Source organism: Pan paniscus, chromosome 15 (genome assembly GCF_029289425.2).
Source record: "Pan paniscus chromosome 15, NHGRI_mPanPan1-v2.0_pri, whole genome shotgun sequence".
NCBI lineage: Eukaryota > Metazoa > Chordata > Mammalia > Primates > Hominidae > Pan > Pan paniscus.
Window position 1 is genome coordinate 69790104 of NC_073264.2, and position 23537 is coordinate 69813640.

Genomic DNA, 23537 nt, shown 5'->3' on the forward strand with positions numbered 1-23537 from the left:
AAGTGCTAAGAGAAGGCCTGGGGTTGAACAGCCACAGTTCTTCTCAACCTTCCATTCTAAGTCAAAGGAGAAGAAATACAGCTAATACACTCACTTTCCAATGCTGTTCAATTCCATTTGATGGAGTTCCCACCTGCCTTGAGGAATAAACTGTCCTTCAAGTTTAATTCATTCTATTCCATTGTGGTACACACATCAGATTAAGGTAGATACTGGGGGACTCCAGAGATGGGGACAATTCCACAGACACTGTGCGATTGCCTTGGGCCTTCAGAGCTCCGAGAGGGTTAGCCCAGGCATTGTTCTCTCATCCTATTTCTAATGGTCTTTATCTTCTCCCTGCTCCTCCAGCCCAGCCACATCCTCTTCTCAATCCTCCATCTCCACCTGCTTCATTCAACCGCTCTTCCATCCCCTGCTTCTGTGAGCCTTGGAGTGCTTATGGCAGTAGTCAACCTAGGGCAGATAGGGCCAGGCCTTGAGGCTATGGTGAGAAAGTCAGAAAAATGGAACTAGAATGATAATTGGGGTGGAACATGAATAATAATACCTACTATCATTATTACTATTATTTCACTTATAATGATTCTTACTATGTGCCAGGCACTGGTTTAAGCATTTTACATGTATAGTATGAGCTCATACACTTGTGTTAACTCATATAATTAACTCAACTCAAACGCATGAGTTCATACTGCATATGTTACAGCCTATGGGGTAAGTGCAACTATGATCCCACTTTAGAGACGAGGAAACCTAGGCACAGAGAGGTTAAAGTGCCTTGCCCTGGGTCATTCAGCTGGTACATGGAAGCTAGAACCCCACCACAGCAAGCTGGCTGTAGACCCTCATAGTAAGCCACATTTGGGGACACCAAGCAAGCTAGACCAAGGCAAGTGGCTGCATTTGGTTTGGGAATGCAAGCTGACCCACGGAGGTCCCAGAGGATCAGAAACAATCCATAATAACTTTTAGGAGATTTGCTAGAAGGCAGGGAGTTTAGAGTGTCTATGGCTCCTGCTTTGTAGTTCTGGAAACTAAAGCCGGGGAGTTAGGGCTACGTGACATGCCTGCAGTTGCAAGAAGTAGCTGCAAGAGAGTGGAATTTGCATCTGCACTGCACACTAGGTGGGGCAGAGCCAACATTCAGGAAGGTGTACATGTCTACACCTGCACAGGCACTTCTGGAGGAGGCAGGCGTGGCAAGCCCCCTGCTGAGGAATCCAGCCAGGGAAGGCATCCTTTGTCTTGCTCTGGTGGCTTTCAAGCAAAGAGCCCAGTGTGTTTTGCAGGCGTCCATTCATGAGCTTAGCTCCTGAGCTGCACTGACTGGATGACGGGCGTCCCCGCCCAGGAGCCAGAGACTGTGTCTCCACATGCAGGCAGGGCCAGCGTGAGGTCAGGATTAACCAGAGAAGCCGTGCTCTTCTTGCAGCGCCACACTAGGCTGGGCGGGGGGCCTGCTGAAGTGACTGGTCCTTGGAAGCACAAAGCGTGGAGCTCCCACAGCCAAAGGCCCCAGAGGTTCATCATGAGGGGCCTGTGAGGGGAGCCAGCTATGCTCCCCCCTGTCATAGATGAGGAAACTGAGGCTCAAAATTAAAGCTGGAAAATGATTTCTGGAACCTCAAATCAAGTCTACTGTCCCCTATTCCAGGTCTATCTTCCCATATACCATGCTGTTTTGGGTACCTCTTCCATTTAAAATATCAAGCAGAATGGGGACTTCTTGAGCCTAAATCAGGCTCACCCTGGGGAACAAGTTCAGAGGACCCCATCAGTATCCAGGGCAGAATATTCATTTGCCCAGTGACGGATGCATTTGGGCCCCGCTTGGAGGCGGGAGAGAATCCTTGCGCACCCTGCAATTGCACTGCTGCTCCGGCCCGGGCCTCTTCACATTGGACATAACATTTTCATACGTGCTCCCTCCAGTATGTAGTGTCTCTTCTCTTCCAAGCCCCTCTCCTTTCGATGCCCACTGAAAGCCCATCTCCTGTAATGAAACCACAACTATCTTCCTGGAAGGAAAATTACATCACCTCACCCATTTGCCCTTTTGCTCCTCCTTGGTTCTAAACCCTGTAGTTCTCAACTCAGGGTGTCTTGTGAATCCTTGTGTCCTTTATTCTTGGGCATGGCTTCAGCGTGGGTGTCCTCCCCCGTATATACTGTCTTACGTGTTGAGGCATGTTTGTGGTTATTTTGCCCAAGGGAAGACACCATCCGTATAGTAAGGCATTGGCGTCATTCCAGTGGCTTCTGGATCTAGCTAGGGCCATGATGGTGTCAGTCCCCATGCTACAGCCAGGTCCTCTTGGGTAGGTGTTACTGCTGTAGGCCTCTTTGCAGGGCCCCATTGCAGGCTGATAAGATGCCATCCGGGTACACAGAGGTCTTCTGCAGGCTGGCCTTTTTCCCAGCTCTTCCAGCTGTGTTTTTCCCCCTACCCAAATGCTCCAGCTCCACCTCCACCTCCATAGTGCCATGAATACTGGCTCCCTTTCCCGTGCCAGGCTCCATGCTAAGCATTTGCCATGCTTTATCTCGTTAACCTGCACTACAACTTTAAGAGGTGGATATTTTTATCCACATTTTACAGATAAGGAATATGAGACTCAGAGATAAAATAACTTGCCCAAGGTTACACAGCTAATAAATGGCGGGGCCTGGATTTGAACCACCACGTTCTTAACCGCTGAGCTCCACCACCTCGTTCAGTCCATGTCGGCTGGTCCATGGCCCATCCTCAGAGACGCCTGTTTTTGCAGTGAACACCCCCTCAAGTCTTTGACAACACCCTTACCTCCTCGGTTTACCCTTGTGTGCCCTGAGCCAAATCTGAACCTGTTGAGCTTGATCAAAGAATGAATTGTTATTTGAAAGAGAAAACAAAAGGTGAGGATGACTCACTTTACGCTCTTCTTTGAGCCACTATTTATTGAGAGCTTTCTGTGTCCCTAGCACTGTTCTAGGTCTCACATTAAATAAAAACCCCTGCCCTCACAGAGATTACAGTCTAGTGAATTAATAGCATGCCTAGTGCTGACAAGCTGTAAGAAGAAAGGCCCATCCAGAAGGAGGAGTGAGCGCCCTGGGAAGTAGGGGGGTGGCTGCCTCCCTGCCCTGGCAGCTGAGGGATGACCTGAGGCCTCAGCTTTTCATGGGGATGGGTCTTGTTCCAAGGCAGAGAGTGCTGGTGAGGCCGTGAGGGTTTCAGGGGCACAGAGGTCTCCAAGCCTTCTCATTTCTGCTGGTGGTGATATGGAGCCCTAGGTCTAGGCAGAGGCAGTCCATCTGGAACTCTAGCTTCTGTGGCATGAAATGGCCTTGCTGAACATGATAGTGTATACAGATTATCTCCAATTATCAGTGAGTGAAGGAGCCCTTTACGAAATTTTAATTCTTCCCCTGCCCAGATGCTCCAGCTCCACCTCCACCTTCACAGGAATCATAACCAGATTTCCTCTTCTGACCCACCTCTTCCCTTCTCCCTTCTCCCTCCTCCCTGCCCCTGCCCCCACCCCCTCAAATTGGTCTGGCCTAAGGCCATGCAGAGTAATTAACCTAAACCCAACAAATATAATTAGAAAAGTAAATATGTTAGCCAAAGCAGTCTTATACTATATTTCAAAATCAAATGTAAGTAATGTAAGTACACGGTGGGAGGTGCAAAGGCTTCCCGAGCACCAGGTCCTTTGCACCTATCATCTCCTTAAACTAACCCTCACTGCAAACTTATGATCTAGGCTTTATCATCCCCATTTTGTAAGTTTAAACAAACAAACAAACAAACAAACAAAAAACCCCAGGCTTAAAAAGGTAAAGTAACATTACCAACATTACATAAATGTCAAGGTTGAGTTTTTAACCAAAGTATGTCTGACCCACAAGTCTGTGGTAGTTCTGTCCCCATCTAGTCCCAGGGTAGCCATTTATGCAGAAACAGTAACCTTGGGCAAACTACTTTACCTTCCACTGCCTCAGTTTCCCATCTGTAAAATGGGCCCAATGCTGATAGCTAACTTTCCCCTCAACCTCAGTTCTGTTCTGGTGATCACATGAACTGGTGTCTAGGAAAGGCCACAGAACTTTCAGGTACTGTGAAAATACAGTATTAATCCTACCCTTGAATTTAGAAGTGATTATGGCTTTTCCACCATTTAACCTTGTTGGTATCCAGTTCAGCATATCTGGTTTATTTTTCACATTCCTGTTCTGAGGGTAGTCTCTGGCTGCTGACTGTAAAATCTGTGTTGCTCTCCAGGAATTAGCATCTCCTCTTCCACAGCTGTACTTCAGCTGTACCTCAGGCCCCTGATTGCCAAGTTGTAGGTGTTCTATAACGTTCTTTCTTCTGGAATCCCAAGCGAGTAGTCCATATGCACTTCTTTCCAGTAGTGTGCTGGTAAATGTTTAACAGCTGGGTTTCCAATTGTGAATCTGATGCGAATGTTGGTTAATAATTACATCTACAATAATAAGTAAGATAAAAGTGAAACAACAAAGACGCATTTTGGAACTTCACTGGTTTTTTTTCCATATGAGCCACTTTTTTGCTGAATCAGGTAATCATTTTCAAAAACTAGAAAAATATTACCTCAATATATTATGTGATTCACAATGTCACGGCTACAGACACGGCACACTTTCACGTCTAATCTTACTGTATTAACATTTTCTCTAGCACTTCCATAAGTCTAGATAATCAACACAACAATAAATCAAGCCCTGAGTATAGAGTGTGCCAATTTCTGTGGTGCAAATATTCTCACCATGGCCAATTTCAAGCTACCAATGTGAAGTTACTGACTGTGGAATTGGGAAGAGAGTCAGTAGTATACTACGCTATAGTCTTCCCACCATATGTGTAATAAACATAACTCAAGCACATAGATGATAGTAAACTGTAGTTTAAAAAAATTAGGATCTGATCTGTTGTTAGTATTTATTACCTTTTTAAAATATAATTAATTATATGTTTATATCATTTAATTTTTAACAATGGCTGTGTTCCACAACCAGCTTGCAAAATTCCTGAAAATTTACCAATCAGCTTTCACAAGCCAATGCAAGCTTCAGCACACCACCGTCCCGTTCCTCTTCCCGTTAGCCCAGATGGGTCCCATGCTATCTGATGGCCACACCCTTTGTTAAATAGCTCCAGTTAGTCCTGATCCACGCAAATCAAGAGAACATTAGTCAATGCCCAGCTTCTCCAAATAAACAACGTCAACAGCTTCAGTCCAGTGGAGTGACTTAATGATCTGTTTCCTTCAATAAACTGTGATTTCTGAACTCAATTCAGATACCTGAGCGTCGCAGTAAGCTGAGAGTGAGGCCCAGAGGCGTTCATAATGTAATATACTAAGTTTAAACTTGGCAAGCAGATGACATTGTGAGAAATGGCTTTTTTTAGGCCGATTTTGGGAGTTTGGGGTGTTTTTTTAAGAGTTAAGCCAAGGCAAAAAAATAACCCTTGCAACACATCACTTCACAGCTGGTCAGCCCAGGAGAGGCTATTCTGGGATATTCAAGCTAAAGAACCTCTTTTTAAACTCCAGGCAAACTGGAATCAGGATGCAGGGTTTTTATTTTTGTCTGTCATGGATTTACTCTGTCCAGTAATCCTGTACAGTAATCTCTGTCCAGTTTGTTCCCTGGGTGGGCCTCAGTTTACCTTCTGGAGAAGTCAAGTCAGCTGCCTTTACCTAGGGCATTATTCGATTTTTGAATTGTGGAGACTGAAAAAAGATAGTTGCTAGGGTTTATCAGAGGGTTTGGAGTGTCTACTCGAGGTGTTCCAAATCAGTGGAGAGTCAGAGAGGGGTGAAGTTGAAGTAGGATCTTATAAGAAATGACAAATGAACAAGATGTAAGAGAGAGGAGGAGGAAGAGGAATAGGAAGGTGAAGGAGGAGCAAGGGCCTCCAAGCAACGTACCATGAAAACGTCGGGCAAGTGGCTAAACTGTGCATCCAGTGTTCACTTTGCTAAGACGGAGAGTGAGGGCATAAGATGATTTAGTTACAGAAGAAAAGGCAGGCAAGATGGAGCAAGCAGGTGCCTTTTGTCTGGGTTTGACAAGAGAGTTTCCTGGGTAGGGAAGGAATGTGATCAAAGTTATGATTCTAAGACCTGCCTGGAAGATGACCAGGGAGTGGGCAAACTTGGAAGCAAAACCAGCCTCCCAAACACCTGTGTAATATCGTGTCCTGGGCCACTGTATAAATAATCTCCCTCCTGTTCATCAGTAGGCTTTGTAGTTCTCAGCCTCTCTCCTCTGTTGAAAGTGTGAGCCAGCCCTTTGCATGAAGAAGCATTAGAAGGGATCACTGCATACTTCTTTAATTGTCAAGAATGCATACATGCCATACATATGAAAGATACAGTGGACTTTGGGGACTGGGGAGTGGAGCAGGTTGGGAGTGGGGTGAGGGATAAAAGATTACACCTTGGGCACCGTGTACACTGCTTGGGTGATGGGAGCATCAAAATCGCAGAAATCACCACTGAAGAACTTATCCATGTAACCAAAAACCACTCGTACCCCCAAAAATATTAACATTAAAAAAAAGAATTCCCACTGTGCCTTAAACTTATGTCATCTCACTTTTTTTTGTCAGCAGCCTAGAGGGAAGGGGACACAATCCCAATTTTAACACCAAAGCAACTGAGACCTACAGATATTAAATGACTTGCTCCAGATTACAACTGAGACTCAAACCCATCGCCTGGCCACAAGTCTGGTGCCCTATCTACACCAATCTGTCTCCGGTAAACCTAACTAGCTAGTCAACTTTTCCCATCCATAGGCCAGACACCTTTTGAAATAACAAACCATCTGATCTCTAGAAAAACTGAAAGGCCAGTTCCAGTTGTCAGACACGCCAAGCTCGAGAGAGTCTCTCCCAAAAGTTCTCTGGAAAGCCCAGGGATTCCGAATTCCAAAGCCAGCCAAATTTGAATATCCTCTATAAAGAGATAGTCCCTCCTGGTTTAGAACATAACCTTCCTCATTAGGCTGGTTCCATGTTTTGTAATAACTTTTGCTTACACCACAAAATTGTCATAGATTATGAAAACACAAAGGCCTTGGAAAAAAGGCCCAGAGCCCCCTGGAAGTCATTATTTCTTCCTTTAGCAATTGCTGAGTTAAGCACCATAAATATGGTTCCCATCCTGCTCCCCTTCCCCCGCCCTCCCCGCCCCCCACGATCTGCTGGACATATGTTAGGAAGAAAGCAGGGACGTGGGGGTGGAAGAAGATTCGCATGTCGTGAATCTTGAGCACTGAAAAGAAAAAGTGGGGAGAGGGCGGGGAGTTTGCAGCCCTGGAAATGGAATCTCTGAAGGATTTATTGCCTTTGAGTATCTCACAAGGCTTTTTTTTTTTAATAAAAATCTGTAGCTTATGGCTTTTTTTTTTTTTTTTTTTTGTATAGGGCAGTAAACAAGAGCTCTGAAAGGGGAAGGAAGCCAGGAGAAAGCCAGCTCCATTAGTCACGCAGCAGCATATCCTGTCACAAAGGACCCCAGTTGAGTAATCGCCCAAAATATGCCTGTTATTTTTTTCTGTCAGAAAAAAAATGGGGCCTGCCAAAATGTACTGTAAAAAAAAAAAAAATCTGGTGTCTTAGGCCCAGAGAGGGAAAAGAAAATAAAGAAGAAACAGTCATAATTTCACAGTGCTCTTCAAACCCTCTCCCCAGCTTACCTGGAAAAGAAAAAGCCTTCAGACTTTTCACCACAACAGAGCCCGCCAGGCTTGAAGAAAGCTACAGCCTTGGGATGGTCCAGGTCTCAGAGTCTTCATAGCTACTTTGTGCCAAGAGCTTAAAAAGAGGAGGGGTGGTCGGGGAGAGTGGAAGGAGGACGGCACGGGGGGAGAAAAAATGAACAGAAAGGGACCCAGGATATTGAACAAGTCCTTTGATGAGCTTTAAATGGGTGAGGCATTGCTCATAGGGAACCCGCAGGAGCCCACACCAGTTCCATGAGTATTGCATGAGCCCAGCAGGGGCCAGTGACTTCCAGCCAATGGCCAAGCCTGCTTCGTAAGCTTTTCTGATGGCCCCAGCAAAACCAGCACTGTCTCAGGCCTCCACCATGTCCTGTGGGTGTTTGGACCACAGACTGGACAACAAGGACTTGTGCAGAAGGACATCGGACTCTGGAGAGGTCTGAAACAAGGGGTGGGGAGAGACAGGCTGGTCAGAGCTGCCTGCAACCTCCCGTATTCTCCTGGATTGGCTTTCCAAAACCCGGGCTGACAGGCTCTTGGTAGGAAAACAGGCCCAGCAAACAAAGGTATTCTCAAGCCCAGTTCAGTCACTGCCTCTGTCCCATGCCCTTAGTCTCATGGCTCTCAGGAGCAGGACACAAGAGACAGTTATGCCCAAGCACAGAACACTCTTGGAAAGCCATCCTTTCCCTTCTGCTGACATTCTGACCCCCTCAAGGGTTGTCCATGGGGAACAGGCTTTCTGCATCCAGTTGACCAAAAAATATCAGAAGCCTTCTCCTTAAGAAAGAGAGCAGGCCAGACACAGTGGCTCACACCTATAATCCCAGTGCTTCGGGAGGCTGAGGTGGGAGAATTGCTTGAGCCCAGGAGTTCAAGACCAGCCTGGGCAACACAGTGAGACCTCGTCTCTACAAAAAAACTTAAAAATTAGCCAGGCATGGTCTCAGCTACTCAGGAAGCTGAGGTGGGAGGATTGCTTGAGCCCAGGAGGCTGAGGCTGCAGTGAGCCATGATCATGCCACTGCACTCCAACCTGGACAATAAAGCAAAAGATCCTGCCTCAAAAAAGAAGAAAGAGAACAGAGCCCTACAGAGAAGGAAGAAGGCAGGCACACTGTCGCTTTTGCTCTCAAGCTCCCTGGATCTCTCCTAGAGGAGACACCCCCAAACCTGCCTGCACTCCACAGGAGCCGACTGGGGGAGGACCCTTTCCAGGGACACCTCCCTGGAGGTGCTCTAATATTTGGCTGCTTGGCCATTCTGGGCCAAGAAGACTCCTTCCCTAGCCCAGGACCATGAGTCTCCCTGATGATCGCTGCAGAAAGGCCCAATTTTCAGGGCCCTACCTAGCCCTTCAATACCTTTGAGCCACCCATCTTGTCTGAGCCACAGTCCTAAAGCCAGTCCTGAGCTTCAAGACCCATGCTTGCCCTGGCCACTGCTTCCCCTGGGAGAGCTGCCTGGCTTCCTGCAGAGAGCTGGCCTGCAAGTTGGAAGGGCATATTCTCCTCCCGGCTCCCTGGCTAAATTGCTATAGAATTTCAGGTCACTCAAGTGAACTTTCTGTGACTATTTTTTCCTCCTTTCAAGATTTATCAACTATTAATTGGAGACTCTAGATGCCTGCAATGTGGAGGTCCTGAGAATTCAATACAGAATAATACAAATGCAGTTTTTCCTGTGAAGCCTGGACAACCTTTCCCTTCCTTCCTTCCTTCCTTCCTTCCTTCCTTCCTTCCCTCCTTCCTTCCTTCCTTCCTTCTTTCTTGAGTTTCCTGATGCCAGCTCCTCAGATGGTGAGCCAGGGGTGGGAAGGTAGTGGTGGGGGTGATTATAAATACAATAAGAAATAAACCCACACACTGCAAAACTCCATGTTAATACTATTAATAGTATTTCCAAATTGCTTACAGGTAGAAGACAGTTCCTTAGCAACATGATCGTAATGAGAATTCCACAAGGGCATCTGGAATTTACTCTGTCAGACATTCCAGCTTATCAGGAAATGAAAAGGACCAAGACTATCATATAATGTGCAAACTATACTAATGCCTATCACTAGTGTATATCAGACCCCAGTTACAGGACTGACCCACGGGACTCCCCTTGTCTCAGCTTTAATCACATGAAGTACCTGAGGCCTGTTGTCCTCCTCAGGGCTCAATACCTTCTTGCGGCCAGGTCCTTCGTATAATTCAAGAGTTGAAATCACTGTCAACACAGCCCTTTGACTAATGTTCCGGGGTGACAGGCCTGGCACGTGAACACATGAGTGATGCTATTATCCCCCAAATCACAGGTGAGTGAGGTCTCTGGAGGTGTCCACCCCCACATGAATTTCCCTTTGTGGTAGCAGTAACATCTGAGTCACTAAGCATGGGGCCACAATTTAGGCTCACTCCCTCCCCTTCCTGTGCCCCAAAAGGGGGCTGAAGGCAGGTCCTCACAGCAGAAAAAGCTCCACTTCCTCCGAGCTCCAGACAGCACATCTCAGCTGTGTTGGGCCTTACAAGGCTGCGGTCAACAGGCACCCAGGTGATGAGTTCTTTCTCAGCCTGTTGTTCTCTTGTTAGCCCTTTGATGTTTCAAAGCTGACGAGGTCAGCATCTTCCAGGCTGCAGGAAACATGCCTGCCAGGTATACCTTTCAAGCAGCTGATTAATATGTCATGTGGTCTCTGGTCAGAGGAGAGTGTAAGGGCTGTTGAAATGACTCACCAGCTCAGCTCCCGTGTCTTTGGGAAACGCTACCCTGTCAGCAAGAGGCCTCCAGCTGAAAAGTAAAGACACAGATCTGAAAGGGTAAAGTTCTAGCGTCCAACAAACTATTATACATCCTAAATGAAGTGAGAAATGGTAGGCTCTTCACCTGCCAGGGCCTGGCGGGGCCTGTGTCCCAGGACTGCTTAGGAATGCAAGCCTAGCACTGTTTATCCATTATACTGATGAGAAGCCTGTGAGACAGGGAGGCTTGCTGGGCCTCCAAAGTCCACTTGCTGGCTTGTTACTTGGCACCATCAGATCTACGCTAGGGATGGTGTAACTAGAGCCTTTGAGTGCATGAAGTTTGTGGCCTGACAAAGCACTTACTGACCAAGGAAAATCAACTTCAGGTGCAGCAGGAAAGGTCTGGTACCCAGAATGTCTGGGGTTTTGAGACACTGGAAAAGATTGCCTAATAATGTCATGGGCTCCCTTCCCTGGAAATAATCTGAAAATAGGATAAGTTCCCTCCAATCTTGGATGGGTCAACCTCATCTTGAGGTAAGGAGACGGTTACATCAACCCATGGAGAGGGCCCGTCAGCAACTCTGAGTCTATTAGAGGGTATATTTTCAAACACAAAAAACTTTTTATCCTGGTAAAATATACCTAACGTAAAAGCTACCATTTTACCCATGTTTAAGTGTACAATTCAGTGGCATTAAGTACATTCACATTGTTGTATAAGCTTCACCATCATCTCTCTCCAGAACTTTTTCATCTTTCCAAACTGAAACTCTGTGCCCATTAAACACTGACTCCTCTTTCCCCTTCTCACAGCCCCTGGCAACTACCATTCTCTTTTTCATCTTTATGATTTTGACTACTCTAAGTACCTTGCATACGTGGAGTCACGCAGGGTTCTTGTGTGACGGGCTTGTTTCACTTAGCATAATGTCCTCAAGTTTCATCCATGTTGTAGCATGTGTCAAAATTTCATTCCTCTTGAAGGCTGAATACTATTCCATTGTGTGTGCGTGTGCAGGTGCATGTGTGTGTGTGCGTGTGCAGGTACATGCGTGCGTGTGTGCGTGTGTGTGTGCATGTAGCACGTTTTGTTCATCCATTCATCTGTGATGGACACTTGGTTGTTTTCGCCTTTTGGCTATTGTGGATAATGCTGCCGTGAACTTGGGGGTACAAATATCTGTCCCTCCTTTTAATTCTATATCCAGAAGTGGAACTGCACAAAGAAAACTTTAAAGACAAAAGCATTGTGCCCCCAGAAGAAGACATGTCGATGTCCTCACATCATGATTTCATATGGAGAAGAAACACCTAAAAAAAGTTGGGCGGGAGGCCGAGATGGGTGGATCACAAGGTCAGGAGATCGAGACCATCCCGGCTAACGCAGTGAAACCCCGTCTCTATTAAAAATACAAAAAAATTAGCCGGGCATGGTGGCGGGCGCCTGTAGTCCCAGCTACTCGGGAGGCTGAGGCAGGAGAATGGCGTGAACCCGGGAGGTGGAGCTTGCAGTGAGCCGAGATCTCGCCACTGCACTCCAGCCTGGGCGACAGAGCGAGACTCCATCTCAACAACAAAAAAACAGAACGCTGGGCTACAGTAAGACTTGGTAAGAGGGACCAAGGAAGCATGGAAGGAGCTGGTTGGTTCCCAGAGCAACCAGAGAAGGCTTCACAGAGATGAAATTGGAACTGGATTCTGATGGGTAAGTAGGAGTTTGCCTGGCAGAAAAAAAAATAGAAAAGGGCAGGAAAAGAAACAGCCCTTTTCAAAAAAGAGGAGACCAAACATTGCATGCACATATCCTTTGACTCGGCAATTGCACTGGCAGGAATTCTGCTGTTATCTTCACACACATACGGCTCCAGGCATATGTCTAAGGATCCTCATAGCAGCAATGTCTGCGAGACTTAGTCACTGGGAGTGGCCTGTGGTCCCTCACTAGGACACTGCTGAAATAAACTATGGTACAGCCATACTGTGAATTCCCACACAACCATTAAAAAGAATGAAGGAGGGCCAGGTGCGGTGGCTCATGCCTGTAATCCCAGCACTCTGGGAGGCCGAGCGGGTGAATCACCTGAGGTCAGGAGTTTGAGATGAGCCTAGCCAACATGATGAAACCCCGTTTTTACTAAAAATACAAAAAATTAGCCGGGTATGGTGGCAGGCGCCTGTAGTCCCAGCTACTGGGGAGGCTGAGGCAGGAGAATCACTTGAACCCTGGAGACGGAGGTTGCCGTGAGCAGAGAGAGTGCCATTGACCTCCAGCCTGGGTGACAAGAGTGAGACTCTGTCTCAAGAAAAAAAAAAAAAAAAACAAAGAATGGAGGCGATCTCCATGTGCTGATATGACAAGAATTCCAGACTTATTTTTAATTAAAAAAAGAAGATGTCACTGTATGCCCAAGTTATTTCCCTGGAACGAAAGAACACACAAGAAACTCTTAATAGTCATTACCTTTGACAGGAGCAACTGTAACTTGAGGGGAGAGAAATTAAATTTTCGTGTTATGCTTTCTAATGTGTATGTATTGCGTTTAAAAACAAAGTTAACAAAGCTGCCAGAGTGATGAGATTACGGTCCACTTTTATATTCTTTGTGCTTTTTCTAATTTAAAATATTTTTTTAAAGTAAAGCAGCTATTTTTCTGGAATTGTTTAGTCCCAGTGGCTCCTAAAGGCAGAGAGATGAGATGTTTACAGGGCCATCCTTTCGGAGTTTCTCTTACAGCTTCGCAAGGATTCCTTTCAAGACAGAATGGTATCCTCATCTCCTCAAGAGAAAAGTTTTGGGGCCAAACAAGAATTCGGCCAAAAGCTCGGGGCCAGGCATGTGTGGTGCCAGGGCAGTGCGGGGGCTCCCACAATGTCTGTTCAACTGTCCTGGGGACAGAACCCCTCTTCTGCACTTTTCTGTACCCCTCGTGGGGACTACATCTCTGGGACAAAAACCCAGCTACACAGGGTTAACCCCTGCGTTTTGCTTCGCTGAGCATGGCTGAGGAGGAGGGGGTGCGGTGAGAGCAGAGGGGGCTCCATCCCGCCCCAGCTCCAGGCAGCATTAATAAAATGCAGGTGTTTTGTGTATGTATAGCTGCTTGAGGGAGGAGGGAGAAAGAGCCTTGACTGCAGCAGTGCATAGAAACAAGAGCCGAGTGCAGTAGAGGAAAATGTGCCTGCAAGTAATGAGAAAGCATTTTGCAAAGAGAGCCTTGGCTTTAGGGTTGAGAAGAATGCAGCAGTTTCTGGCACAGGCCTACCCTGTAGCTCCCCCTGGGTGTGTGTGTATGTGTGCGTGTGTGTGTGTATCTGGACACAGGCTCCTATGCATGCATGTGCACATACACACACCCCACCACCACCACAGATTTTTTTCCCAGCAACATCTCACACAACCTAAGTTTGACCCTCACTTGCTTTGACCAGGAGTTGGTTCTGACACTCCCTTCCCTCCCTGCCAACCGCCCTCCATCTTTTCTCTCCTGTCTTCCTCTCTCTGGACCCCACACCCTGCAATTCCTCCTTTCCCCCATCACTTCCTTCTCTCTGGGGCCTTGGGTTGACGGTATCTCCCCTTGGCCAGCCCCTTTTTCGTAATGCCCCTTGGCTCTGCTTTCAAGCAGGCACCTTGTGAACCCGACTCCCACCCTCCTTTCCAAAGCCCACCTCCCTTGCAGTCGGGAATGGAGCTCAGGAGGTTGGCCAGCCCCTGCTGCTTTAGCTTGATGATGTGCTCCAGCGCTGTGGAGGTTCAAGGTGAGGGGGGAGTAAAGCACAGGGCAAGCCCCCTCCTCCTGGCCACCCCAAGGGCAGGAGAGCAAGGAGGAGGCATCAGAGATGACTGCAAAGTGGGCAGCAGCTCTGAGGGCCACTGGGCCCTGCTGAGGGTCCTCTGTCCCCGCCTCCCCACATCCCCCAGGGAGGTGGGAAGTGACAGCCCCCAACTTCTAGAGGGTCGCCCTCCATTACCCCAAGTTAAAGAAGCCTAAAAGCAAGTGATTTCTGTGATTTCTTTAGTTTGCCTCCTTGCCTGAGACCTGCTGAGGAGTGCAATTGTAGGTGAGTTGTTCTGACACCGGAAAGGCTTCAGGAGACCAGGGTGGACCCCTGAGGCCCTGCTCGGTCCCAGGCGGGCCAGGGTCTGAGTGGAAGTCACAAGTGGAGGTGAAGCTCCTCCAGAGGACATGGGCTCCTGATTCCATGAGGAGGGAGTAGGGAGAGGTGCTGGGGGACTCAGGAAGCACCCCTGTCACAGGCTACTAAGCTGATCCTGAGTGTTTGTGTCTGAAACCACCGAGCCAGAACCCATGGCCAGCCCAACAGCATAGTAAATATGTTCCCCGGAATTTAGCACCCCTGAGTCAGAGGGGAGCAGGGGCTGGCAAGAACCCTCTCCTCTGGCCTGTCTGAAATGGGAGGAGCAAGCTCTAGAGAATCAAGTTTTTACTTTCTCAACTCCTATCCTCTACTCCCTACCTGCCTCCCCATTCCTCTGCAAAAAAAAGACAGAGCAGGGGTGGACAGGCAGCAGCCCAACCATCCCGCCACTCATCCGCTCATCCCTGCCCGCAGCTCACAGGCCGGCTGGCAGCAGCTGTGTCAGGAGGCAGGACCCACATTCGGAAACTCTGAGGAATCTCCTTGGAGAGTAGTTACTGGGGCCGCTTGTCCCAGACCCCGAATTGGAACACCGTCTCTGACAACTCCAAGACTGGGACTTGTCACTTGTGGGAATAACAGTGGGAACCACCCTGGAAAATCCAGGATGCAGGGTCCCTTACTAGCACAAAGCAGCCTTGGGGCCCCTGTGCCCCCACACCCAGCCCTTCCTCCCTTCTGGGAGTGGAACGCGGGAGAAGGCCTTGCATCCTCAGTGGCCCCCACCCTCTGAAAGGCATGTAGTGGCCTCAAGGCCTTATTCCCCCCTCCACTCTGTTATATGGAGCCTATGAGGAGCAGATGTTTCTAATGAAGGGCCCAGGCCAGGGCTCTGGAGGTAACAGGCCCGCCATAAAGCGCTGGCTCCCATGGAGGGGCCACAGCCCCCAGATCTCTGAAAGCACAAGCCGCCCAGTGAATGGGACACGCACTCTCTTGAATTCTCAGCTCCTTTCAGGAAATTGCCAAGTTAGCCCTTGGCTTTCTCCTTCCCAGTGCCCGCCCCGTTTCCATGGCAACCGCCTCCCCATCTTCCAGAGCCTCTCTCCGGTCCTGCCCGCCCCCTCCTCTCCACCACCCTCCGCGTCTCATCTGTCTGGGTGGGAACCGGGATTAGAGTTCATCGGGCCGGGATGCTTTTCCCAGGGCCGCTTTGCCTTCGTGATCCCTTTGCGGCAGCCCGGCCCCTGCCCCGGGCTTTTCAAGTCCCCCAGACTTAATGACCAGCCCTGGGTTTCCTCCTCTTCTCTTTCTCTGCCTCCAATAAAGCCGGAGAATTAACCCAGGTTTTAAGTGCCCCGGTTCCAAGCTGAATATCAAAGGGGGCTTCCCCAAGCTGCTTCTGCATTTCAAAGGGGCTGATTTATCACTTTCACTTAAACCGGCACATTTTGGGGAAAGAGTTTTACCCAGAGGTCAAACTCTGGAAAAACAAATGGATCCCCGTTCACCCCCTCCTGGGGTGCTGTGGGCTATTAGTGTATAAACTGCTGGCGGGTAGGTGGGAAACAGGCTACCCACACTCCTCATCAGCCTGGGCCCAAACTGTTCCTGTGCCCCCGGGGCGATTGTGAGGAAGAGGGGGAAATGCATGGAACCATGGCTGAGAAGCTCCCACACTGCTCCTCCTGGTCTCTGTGCCTGGCACCGGGCAAGTCGTCAGCTCTGTTTCTGCTTCCTGGGCCTCTTGTGGAGGCCCTAACCTGAACCTGCATTAACACTTCCAAGCTAAGGGTGCTCCCTGCCCCAGGGACTCTGCCCCTTCAATACAGCCAGGGCCTGTGAGTCCAGATTCTGCCTTTTCTTCCATTCTGCCTGCGAAGCTTTTGCAGGCACTTACTATTCAGGGGCTGCAGAGCTGGGCCCCTGAGTCACCCTCACTCCCCAGCTCTCTCCTGCCCTCACAGTCAGGCCTTGTCCATACCCTTCTTTCCCACATTCCCTCCCCACAAAACATGCACACACACATTCACCCACCCTCTCCCAGACCCCTGCCGGCGCCCCCAGTCTCCCTCTCATCCAACCTCAACCCAATAAATTATCTCTATTATTGCCCCTTCCTCAAGGACTTCCTCATACCCCCACAAAGAACGCTGGAACCCCGGACCCTGGAAACTTTTCTCCCTCTCGGGGAAGCATCTGTCTAGCTGCCCCCAAGCAGACTCCAGCCTCACTGCAGAGCGTGAGGTCCTTCGTCTGATTTAGCCCAGATCTGATTGATTCCCAGGCTTTCTCAGGCATTAACCCCCAAGGAGAGATGTGCACATCTCTCCTTGAAGTGACCAGAAAAGCCAGGAGCCAGCAGCCAATGAAGCAATCCTTGGAAGAGGCCAGGCAGACAGCACAGCGTTATCGAGGAACTTCTTACTTAGCACCAAGGGGCAAAAGCGGGCGAGGCAGCACCCCAAAGCCAGCTTCCAGAGAGGACATCCTGAATGAGGTCTTGAGAGGCACCAATCACAAGGCAGGTTTTCCCTTAATGGACACATCTGTTTCCTTTTCTTACTCTGCCACCAGCTCATTCATTCTTTCACACATTCATTCACTCATAGGACCATTTATTGAGTGCCTATCTCGTGTCAGGGGCATTAGAGAGTAAGGCCACTGTTGATTACAGTGCAATGAGATAAACCCTCTCTCCCGTAAAGTGGCCGGCAACATGCATGGTCTTTGCCTAACCCTCTCCATGGGGATCCGGGAAATACTCCAGACAGGGGGATTTGATTCCAGCTTGAAAAGATGGGCAGGAGTTTAGCAGAGAGAAATATATTCCAGGCAAAGTGAGCAGCAGGTCCAGAGGCACCCAAGCCCACCATAGGTGGTGACGATAGGCAGATATGTCTGGCACATAGGAATGTGGAGGGAGATGCTAGGAGATGAGCCTGGAAGGGCATGTGAATGACGTGGTGAATGGCAGGCCAGGAAACCCACCGCCTCTGCCATGTCACCCATGTTCAACCCCAACAAGATCAAAGTCGTATACCTGAGGTGCACGAGTGGGGAAGTCAGTACTACATCTGCTCTGGCTCCTAAGATCAGCCCCCTGGGTCTGTCTCCAAAAAAGGCCAATGAGGACATCACCAAGACAAGTGACTGGAAGGGCCAGAGGATCCCAGTGAAACTGACGGTGCAGAACACACAGGCCAGATTCAAGTGGCATCTTCTGCCTCTGCAGTGATCATGAAAGCCCTTGAGGAACCACCAAGAGACAGAAACAAGCCGAAAAACATTAAGTACAGTGGAAATATCATTTGTGGTGAGATCATCAACATTGCCCAACAGATGCAGCACTGATCTTTAGCCAGAGAACTCTCTGGAATCATTAACGAGATCGTGAGGACTGCCCAGTCTGCGGGCTGTAGTGTTGATGGCGCCACCCTCACGACATCACAGATGGCTTTGATAGTGGTGTGGGTGGAGTGGCCAGCTAGTTAAGGGCTACATATAGAAATATTTCAATAAAGGATCATTTGACGACCAAAAAAAATTTAAAGAGAGAACTGTACTGAAGAAGGTGGGGAATGACAGAGGGAGCCAGTCAGGGCCCGGGAACAAGAGCAAGTCAAAGACTGTGTTCTAGCACTCGTCCCCCTGCTGACCCTCACCACGAGCTTCTTTGCTGCATGTGCTCAGATTCTGCCTCTGTTTACCCTTTCCACCTGGGGAAGCACGGAGCTCATTGACTCTTCCGCAGGAGCCCTTGCTGAAGAAATCATTTGTCATTCTATCTATCCGCTTAGATTAGCTGGGAGGTTCAGTAGAACCTGCAAGCTTCTCTCTCCCTGGAGGGAGGCAAGGGACACAGGGGAACTTTGGGACGACTACACAGGGCCTGGCAATATTTGCAGACAAGGGGATGGGAGGGAGCAGGGGTGGCAAGAGTGCCAGCAATGCTCCCAGGGCCCCACACCAGCCACAATGCAGCCTTTGGAATTTTAGAGAAGGAGCTCCCAGGGGAGAGTTGGACTAGAGTTTCAGAGTCTCTCTCAGTGCCCACATTTTGTGATGCCACTGCTGATGCTCCAAAGCAGAGATGCCCATCCAGTTGCATTTTTAAGCTGCTGCAATGCAGTAAACTTCCCTGGCCAAGCCTTGGCAAACCGTCTGTAGCAGGACTCCCATTTCTTCCAGGCTGTCCGCAGAGCAGATTTTCCTAGGCACGGGACTTTGAAAGCCACAGAAGGAAATGGAGGACAAAAGAAAGAGCAGAGCAGGGGAGCCAATGGTCCCCTGAGTCTTCATGTTTATGAGGCTACTTGGGACCTAGGAGTTCAATAACCTGCCATCCACACATTTCACACAATACAATTGACTCCGTGCAATAGATGTGTTCCCAGAAGCTGTCTGGGAACAGCTAAAATTTGAGTAATAATTTTATGTGGTGTTTTCATACAATTTGGATAATCTGGATAATTGTTACATATCGTGGTTTGGCTTAAAGCCAGGGTTACCCCTAACAATAACAAAAGTGTTGACTGCTTGGGGTCTGGCACCTCCCACTTGGACCTGCGGTTTGTGAAAGGCTCCTCCTAGGTCTTGGCCCCCTACTTGTCTTCCCTGGAGTCTTCTGTCCTGGTAACTGCTCCAGAGTCATCCTCACAGCATCTTCCTCCACACCCTCTGTTGAGCACCCAAAGCTCAGGATGTGCCGCAGGAAGCAGGGAGAGAAGACGCCACCCTGCCTTCAAGGAGCTCCCCTGGGAGCTGGGTCTCCCCAGATGCATTTCTGGGGATGTCTGTGAAGCCCATAGCTGGGCAGCCCAGACCGCCCCACACAGGAGGCGCTGGGCTCACCAGCTAAGGGTGGGAGCTCCACCTGGTCAGATCTTGCTCCAGGTCACTTTTAAGATTGCAGTGCAGGCACTGGGCGCTGGCCTGCCTGAAGCCTGCCTTATCCAGGGACTCATTTCCTGGCTTTGCTTCTCCTCTACCCAGCTTATGAGAGGAGCGCTAGGAGAGGGAGAGAAAACAAATCTAAACTTGCTCAGGGGTCCTATTTTGTATCTTCCCTCTGAGCTTTTTTGGTTTCAACCAAAGCATATTCCCCCTCTTTTCTGTGGACTCAAAACCCATGCCCCTCACTTGGACCAGGCCTTCCTCTTCCCGCTTTGTCCACCAGCCTCAAGTCCCATGATAGAATCTCCTGGATAGTGTTTCTTTAACTGGGCTCGAGCCCCACAGTAAAGTCTTGGTCCTCCGCCGGCCAGAGCCCACATCTCTGATTCAGCAACAGGGGCAGGTGTTCAGGGCAATCTGGGTTAGGTCCACTGAAAACCAAAGGAAATAACATTGGTCTGATTCAAGGCCTTCAGAAATGAGTCAGCCCCCGAGCCCATCAACCATCACTGTTACCCAACATCACACCCACGTTATTCATGAAGTATTGTCTTCAGCTTACTAGACAACAGAGCCCCACCAGACTCTGGGAGGCTGAGGATGACTTATTGGTCTGCTGTGGGCTCAACATCAAGTACATACCTTACCTCTGTCCAAAAACTGGAGTGGAAGAGTGCTGAGTCAGGAAGGCTCATGCCCCGAGGCATCTTCCCACAAGCCTCTGGTCACCCTGAACAGTCTGTTCTGGATTTCACACCTTGGAAAAAAGTCCTCTATGAGTACAATGAGTGGAAAGAGTCTTAGAGGGAGAGTTGGGGCCAGGTGGCCAGGTATGTGCAGCACCTCTGCCCAGCCCTCCTTGGCCCACAGTCTTAGGCTGGTAGCCTGCATCCTATGCAATAGCCAATGTTACTCTTGTTTTTCATTCCTTCTAAATGATCCAACTGAGGACCTGCCAAGTTGAAGTTGGATGTGACTTTCCTTCCTATGGGGCAGAGGGGGACTTTTCTGGGTGTAGTGGGAAAACACTGTGGCCAAACACATGACTCTGGAGTCCCAGAGGCTTGGACTCAAAGTTCCAACCCTGCCATGTACCAGCTCAGCAAGTGACTTATCCTCTCTCAGCCTGTTTCCTCTTTGATAAAATGGGAATAATAACACTGTCCATCTGTAAGACTGTTGTGAGTTTTCAATGTCATAGTGCACATAAATGCCTGGCACCTCGTGAGTGCTCCCTCAACGGCCCTGCCAGTGTTGTTGCCACTGTTATTATTATTTTATTTAGTACCACTCTCACTACCATTCTCCCTAGGCTGGAGTCTTCTTTCACATGAGACCCTTGTCTTCCTGATTCTGGTATCCTCAGCACACAGGCACAGTCGGGTGCAGTGAGTGGTAGTCCAACAGAACTTCTGAAGGGGAGGAGCCCCAGAGAGAGGGAATGGCATGTTCAAAGGTCCTGCGGTGGGAAGGTGCATGGAAAATTTGAAGAAAATGGTATAGAAAAAAGTCCAATCATTAGCTACAGGCCCCCAGCAGCTGCTTTAGCCAATCCTCCAACCTCCTCATTGGCATGGCAAGACCACAGAAGCCTGGAGCGCTGATACCTACTCCAGCCCTCTGCTCCTCTCACTGACCAGGAAACTTCCCTTAAGACAGAAGCCCTAAGGTCATCTGAACCCGAGAAGACCCAAGGAAGCAGAAATATACCAAATGAAGATCCTGAGGCCTTTGTGTTTAGTTACCATAAAGAAATAATTCCCCAAACCTGGCTATTTGTACTTGGCATTGGATAATTCGGAGGTGGTTGAGGAAGGTACTGGGGAAGGAAGCCCAGGCAGGGGCTGTGGTTGCCAGGTGGGGAGGGAAGACTTTACAAACTAACCCAAAAGCAAGCATGGGGTGCGTGCCTGTCTTCCATGTAGTTCCTAACCCCCTGCCCCCAACACGCCCATGATGCATGGGAGCAGCCCAGTGCCACCAACCACACTGAAGGCTTATCCTCCACTCCATCCCGCTCTTCTCCAACCTCCTAGAAAACTGTCTCTGTTCCCATCCTTCCTCTGCAAGAGCCTCCCTCAACTTAAGCTATTAGCCCTCCCAGGAGCACTTGCATTTAATAAAAACGAGGACCTTAACACTTCACAGGAGGGGCTTATTAATTGTTCCCTTTCTGGCTTTTGGAAACTGCAGGGAGCAAGGTTTCTATAGCAGTTGGCTGAGCCCTCAGGGATGGGAAGACAGGGTCTGATAAGGCAGAATGCCAGTTAGGGACCAGGCCCAAGGTGGGTCTCCCCAACTCTGTCTTATGCCCTATAACCTAGCTACCCTCTGTTGGTGGTGGTGGCGGTGTTGGTGGTTGTGGTCAGGTTTGTTGAAATTAAGTGTACATACAATGAAATTCATCCATTTTAAAATACAGTTCTTTGAGTTTTAACAAATGCATGCAGTTGTGTAACCAGCACCACAATCAAGATACAGAACAGTTCCATCACCCCCTAAAATTCTGCAGGGCTTCATTATAGTCAACCCCTTCCCCCAGCCCCAACCATTAAAAACTGCTCATCAGGTATTTTGTCCCATTAGTTTTGCCTTTTCCAAAAGGCCATATAAATGGAATCATAAGGTGCATAGCACAGAATCTGCCTTCTTTCATTTAGCCTAATGCACTTGAGATTCGTCCATGCTACCTGTATCAGAAGTTCGTTTTCATTAACCCCGTTAAATAGTGGGCAAAGGACATGAACAGACATTTCTCAAGAGAAGACATGCATGTGGCCAACAAGCATATGAAAAAAAGCTCAACATCACTGGTCATTAGAGAAATGCAAATCAAAACCACACTGAGATACCATCTCATGCCCATCAGAACAGCAATTATTAAAAAGTCAAAAACAACAGATTCTGGCAAGGTTGTGAAGAAAAAGGAGCGCTTTTACACTGTTGGTGGGAGTGTAAATTAGTTCAACCATTGTGGAAGACAGTGTGGCAATTTTTCAAAGACCTAGAGGCAGGAATATCATTTGACCCAGCAATGCCATTACTGGGTATATACCCAAAAAGAATATAAATCATTCTATTGTAAAGACACATGCACATGTATGTTCATTGCAGCACTATTCACAATAGCAAAGACAAGGAATTAACCTAAATGCCCATCAATGATAGATAAAGAAAATGTGATACATATACACCGTGGAATTCTATGCAGCCATTAAAAACGAACAAGATCACATCCTTTGCAGTTACATGAATGAAGCTGGAAGCCATTTTCCTCAGCAAACTAACACAGGAACAGAAAACCAAACACTGCATGTTCTCACTTATAAGTGGGAACAGAACAGTGAGAACACATGGACACATCGGGGGAACAACATACACTGGGGTCTGTCAGAGGTGGAGTTGGGGGAGGGAGAGCATCAGGAAGAATAGCTAATAGATGCTGGGCTTCATACCTAGGTGATGGGATGATCTGTGCAGCAAACCACCATGGCACATGGTTTGTTGTTGTTGTTGTCATTGTTGTTTTGAGACAGAGTCTCACTCTATTGCTTAGGCTGGAGTGCAGTGGCGCGATCTCAGCTCACTGCAACCTCTGCCACCTGGGTTCAAGTGATTCTCCTGCTTCAACCTCCCGAGTAGCTGGGATTACAGGTGCCTGCCACTGTGCCTGGCTAATTTTTGTGTTTTTAGTAGAGACGGGGTTTCACCATCTTGGCCAGGCTGGTCTTGAACTCCTGACCTCATGATCCACCCGCCTCAGCCTCCCAAAGTACTGGGATTACAGGCGTGAGCCACCGCGCCCAGCCCATGGCATGCGTTTACCTATGTAACAAACCTGCACATCCTACACATGTACTCCCAAACTTGAAATAAAAGTTGAAGAAAAAAGAAGAAGTTCGTTTTTGGCCGGGCACGGTGGCTCATGCTTGTAATCCCAGCACTTCGGGAGGCTGAAGCGGGCAGATTGCCTGAGGTCAATGGTTCAAGACCAGTCTGGCCAACATGGTGAAACCCCATCTCTACTAAAAATACAAAAATATTAGCCGGATGCGGTGGCGTGTG

At 48.6% G+C, this 23537-nt stretch overlaps 1 protein-coding gene across 2 annotated transcripts in view; it reads left to right on the plus strand.

Moving 5' to 3' along the window:
- RAD51B (RAD51 paralog B) overlaps positions 1–23537 on the plus strand; it is a 917968-nt gene that overhangs the window by 863132 nt on the left and 31299 nt on the right. Inside the window, exon 11 of one of the 2 annotated variants that reach the window (XM_057299731.2) lies at positions 7445–11350. The exons of the other annotated variant lie outside the window; for it this stretch is intronic. Coding sequence (XP_057155714.1) covers positions 7445–7452 — 8 coding nt within the window. The 3' untranslated portion in view covers positions 7453–11350. Of the gene's footprint in view, positions 1–7444; positions 11351–23537 lie in introns of those variants that run through there. 2 annotated transcript variants of the gene reach the window in all.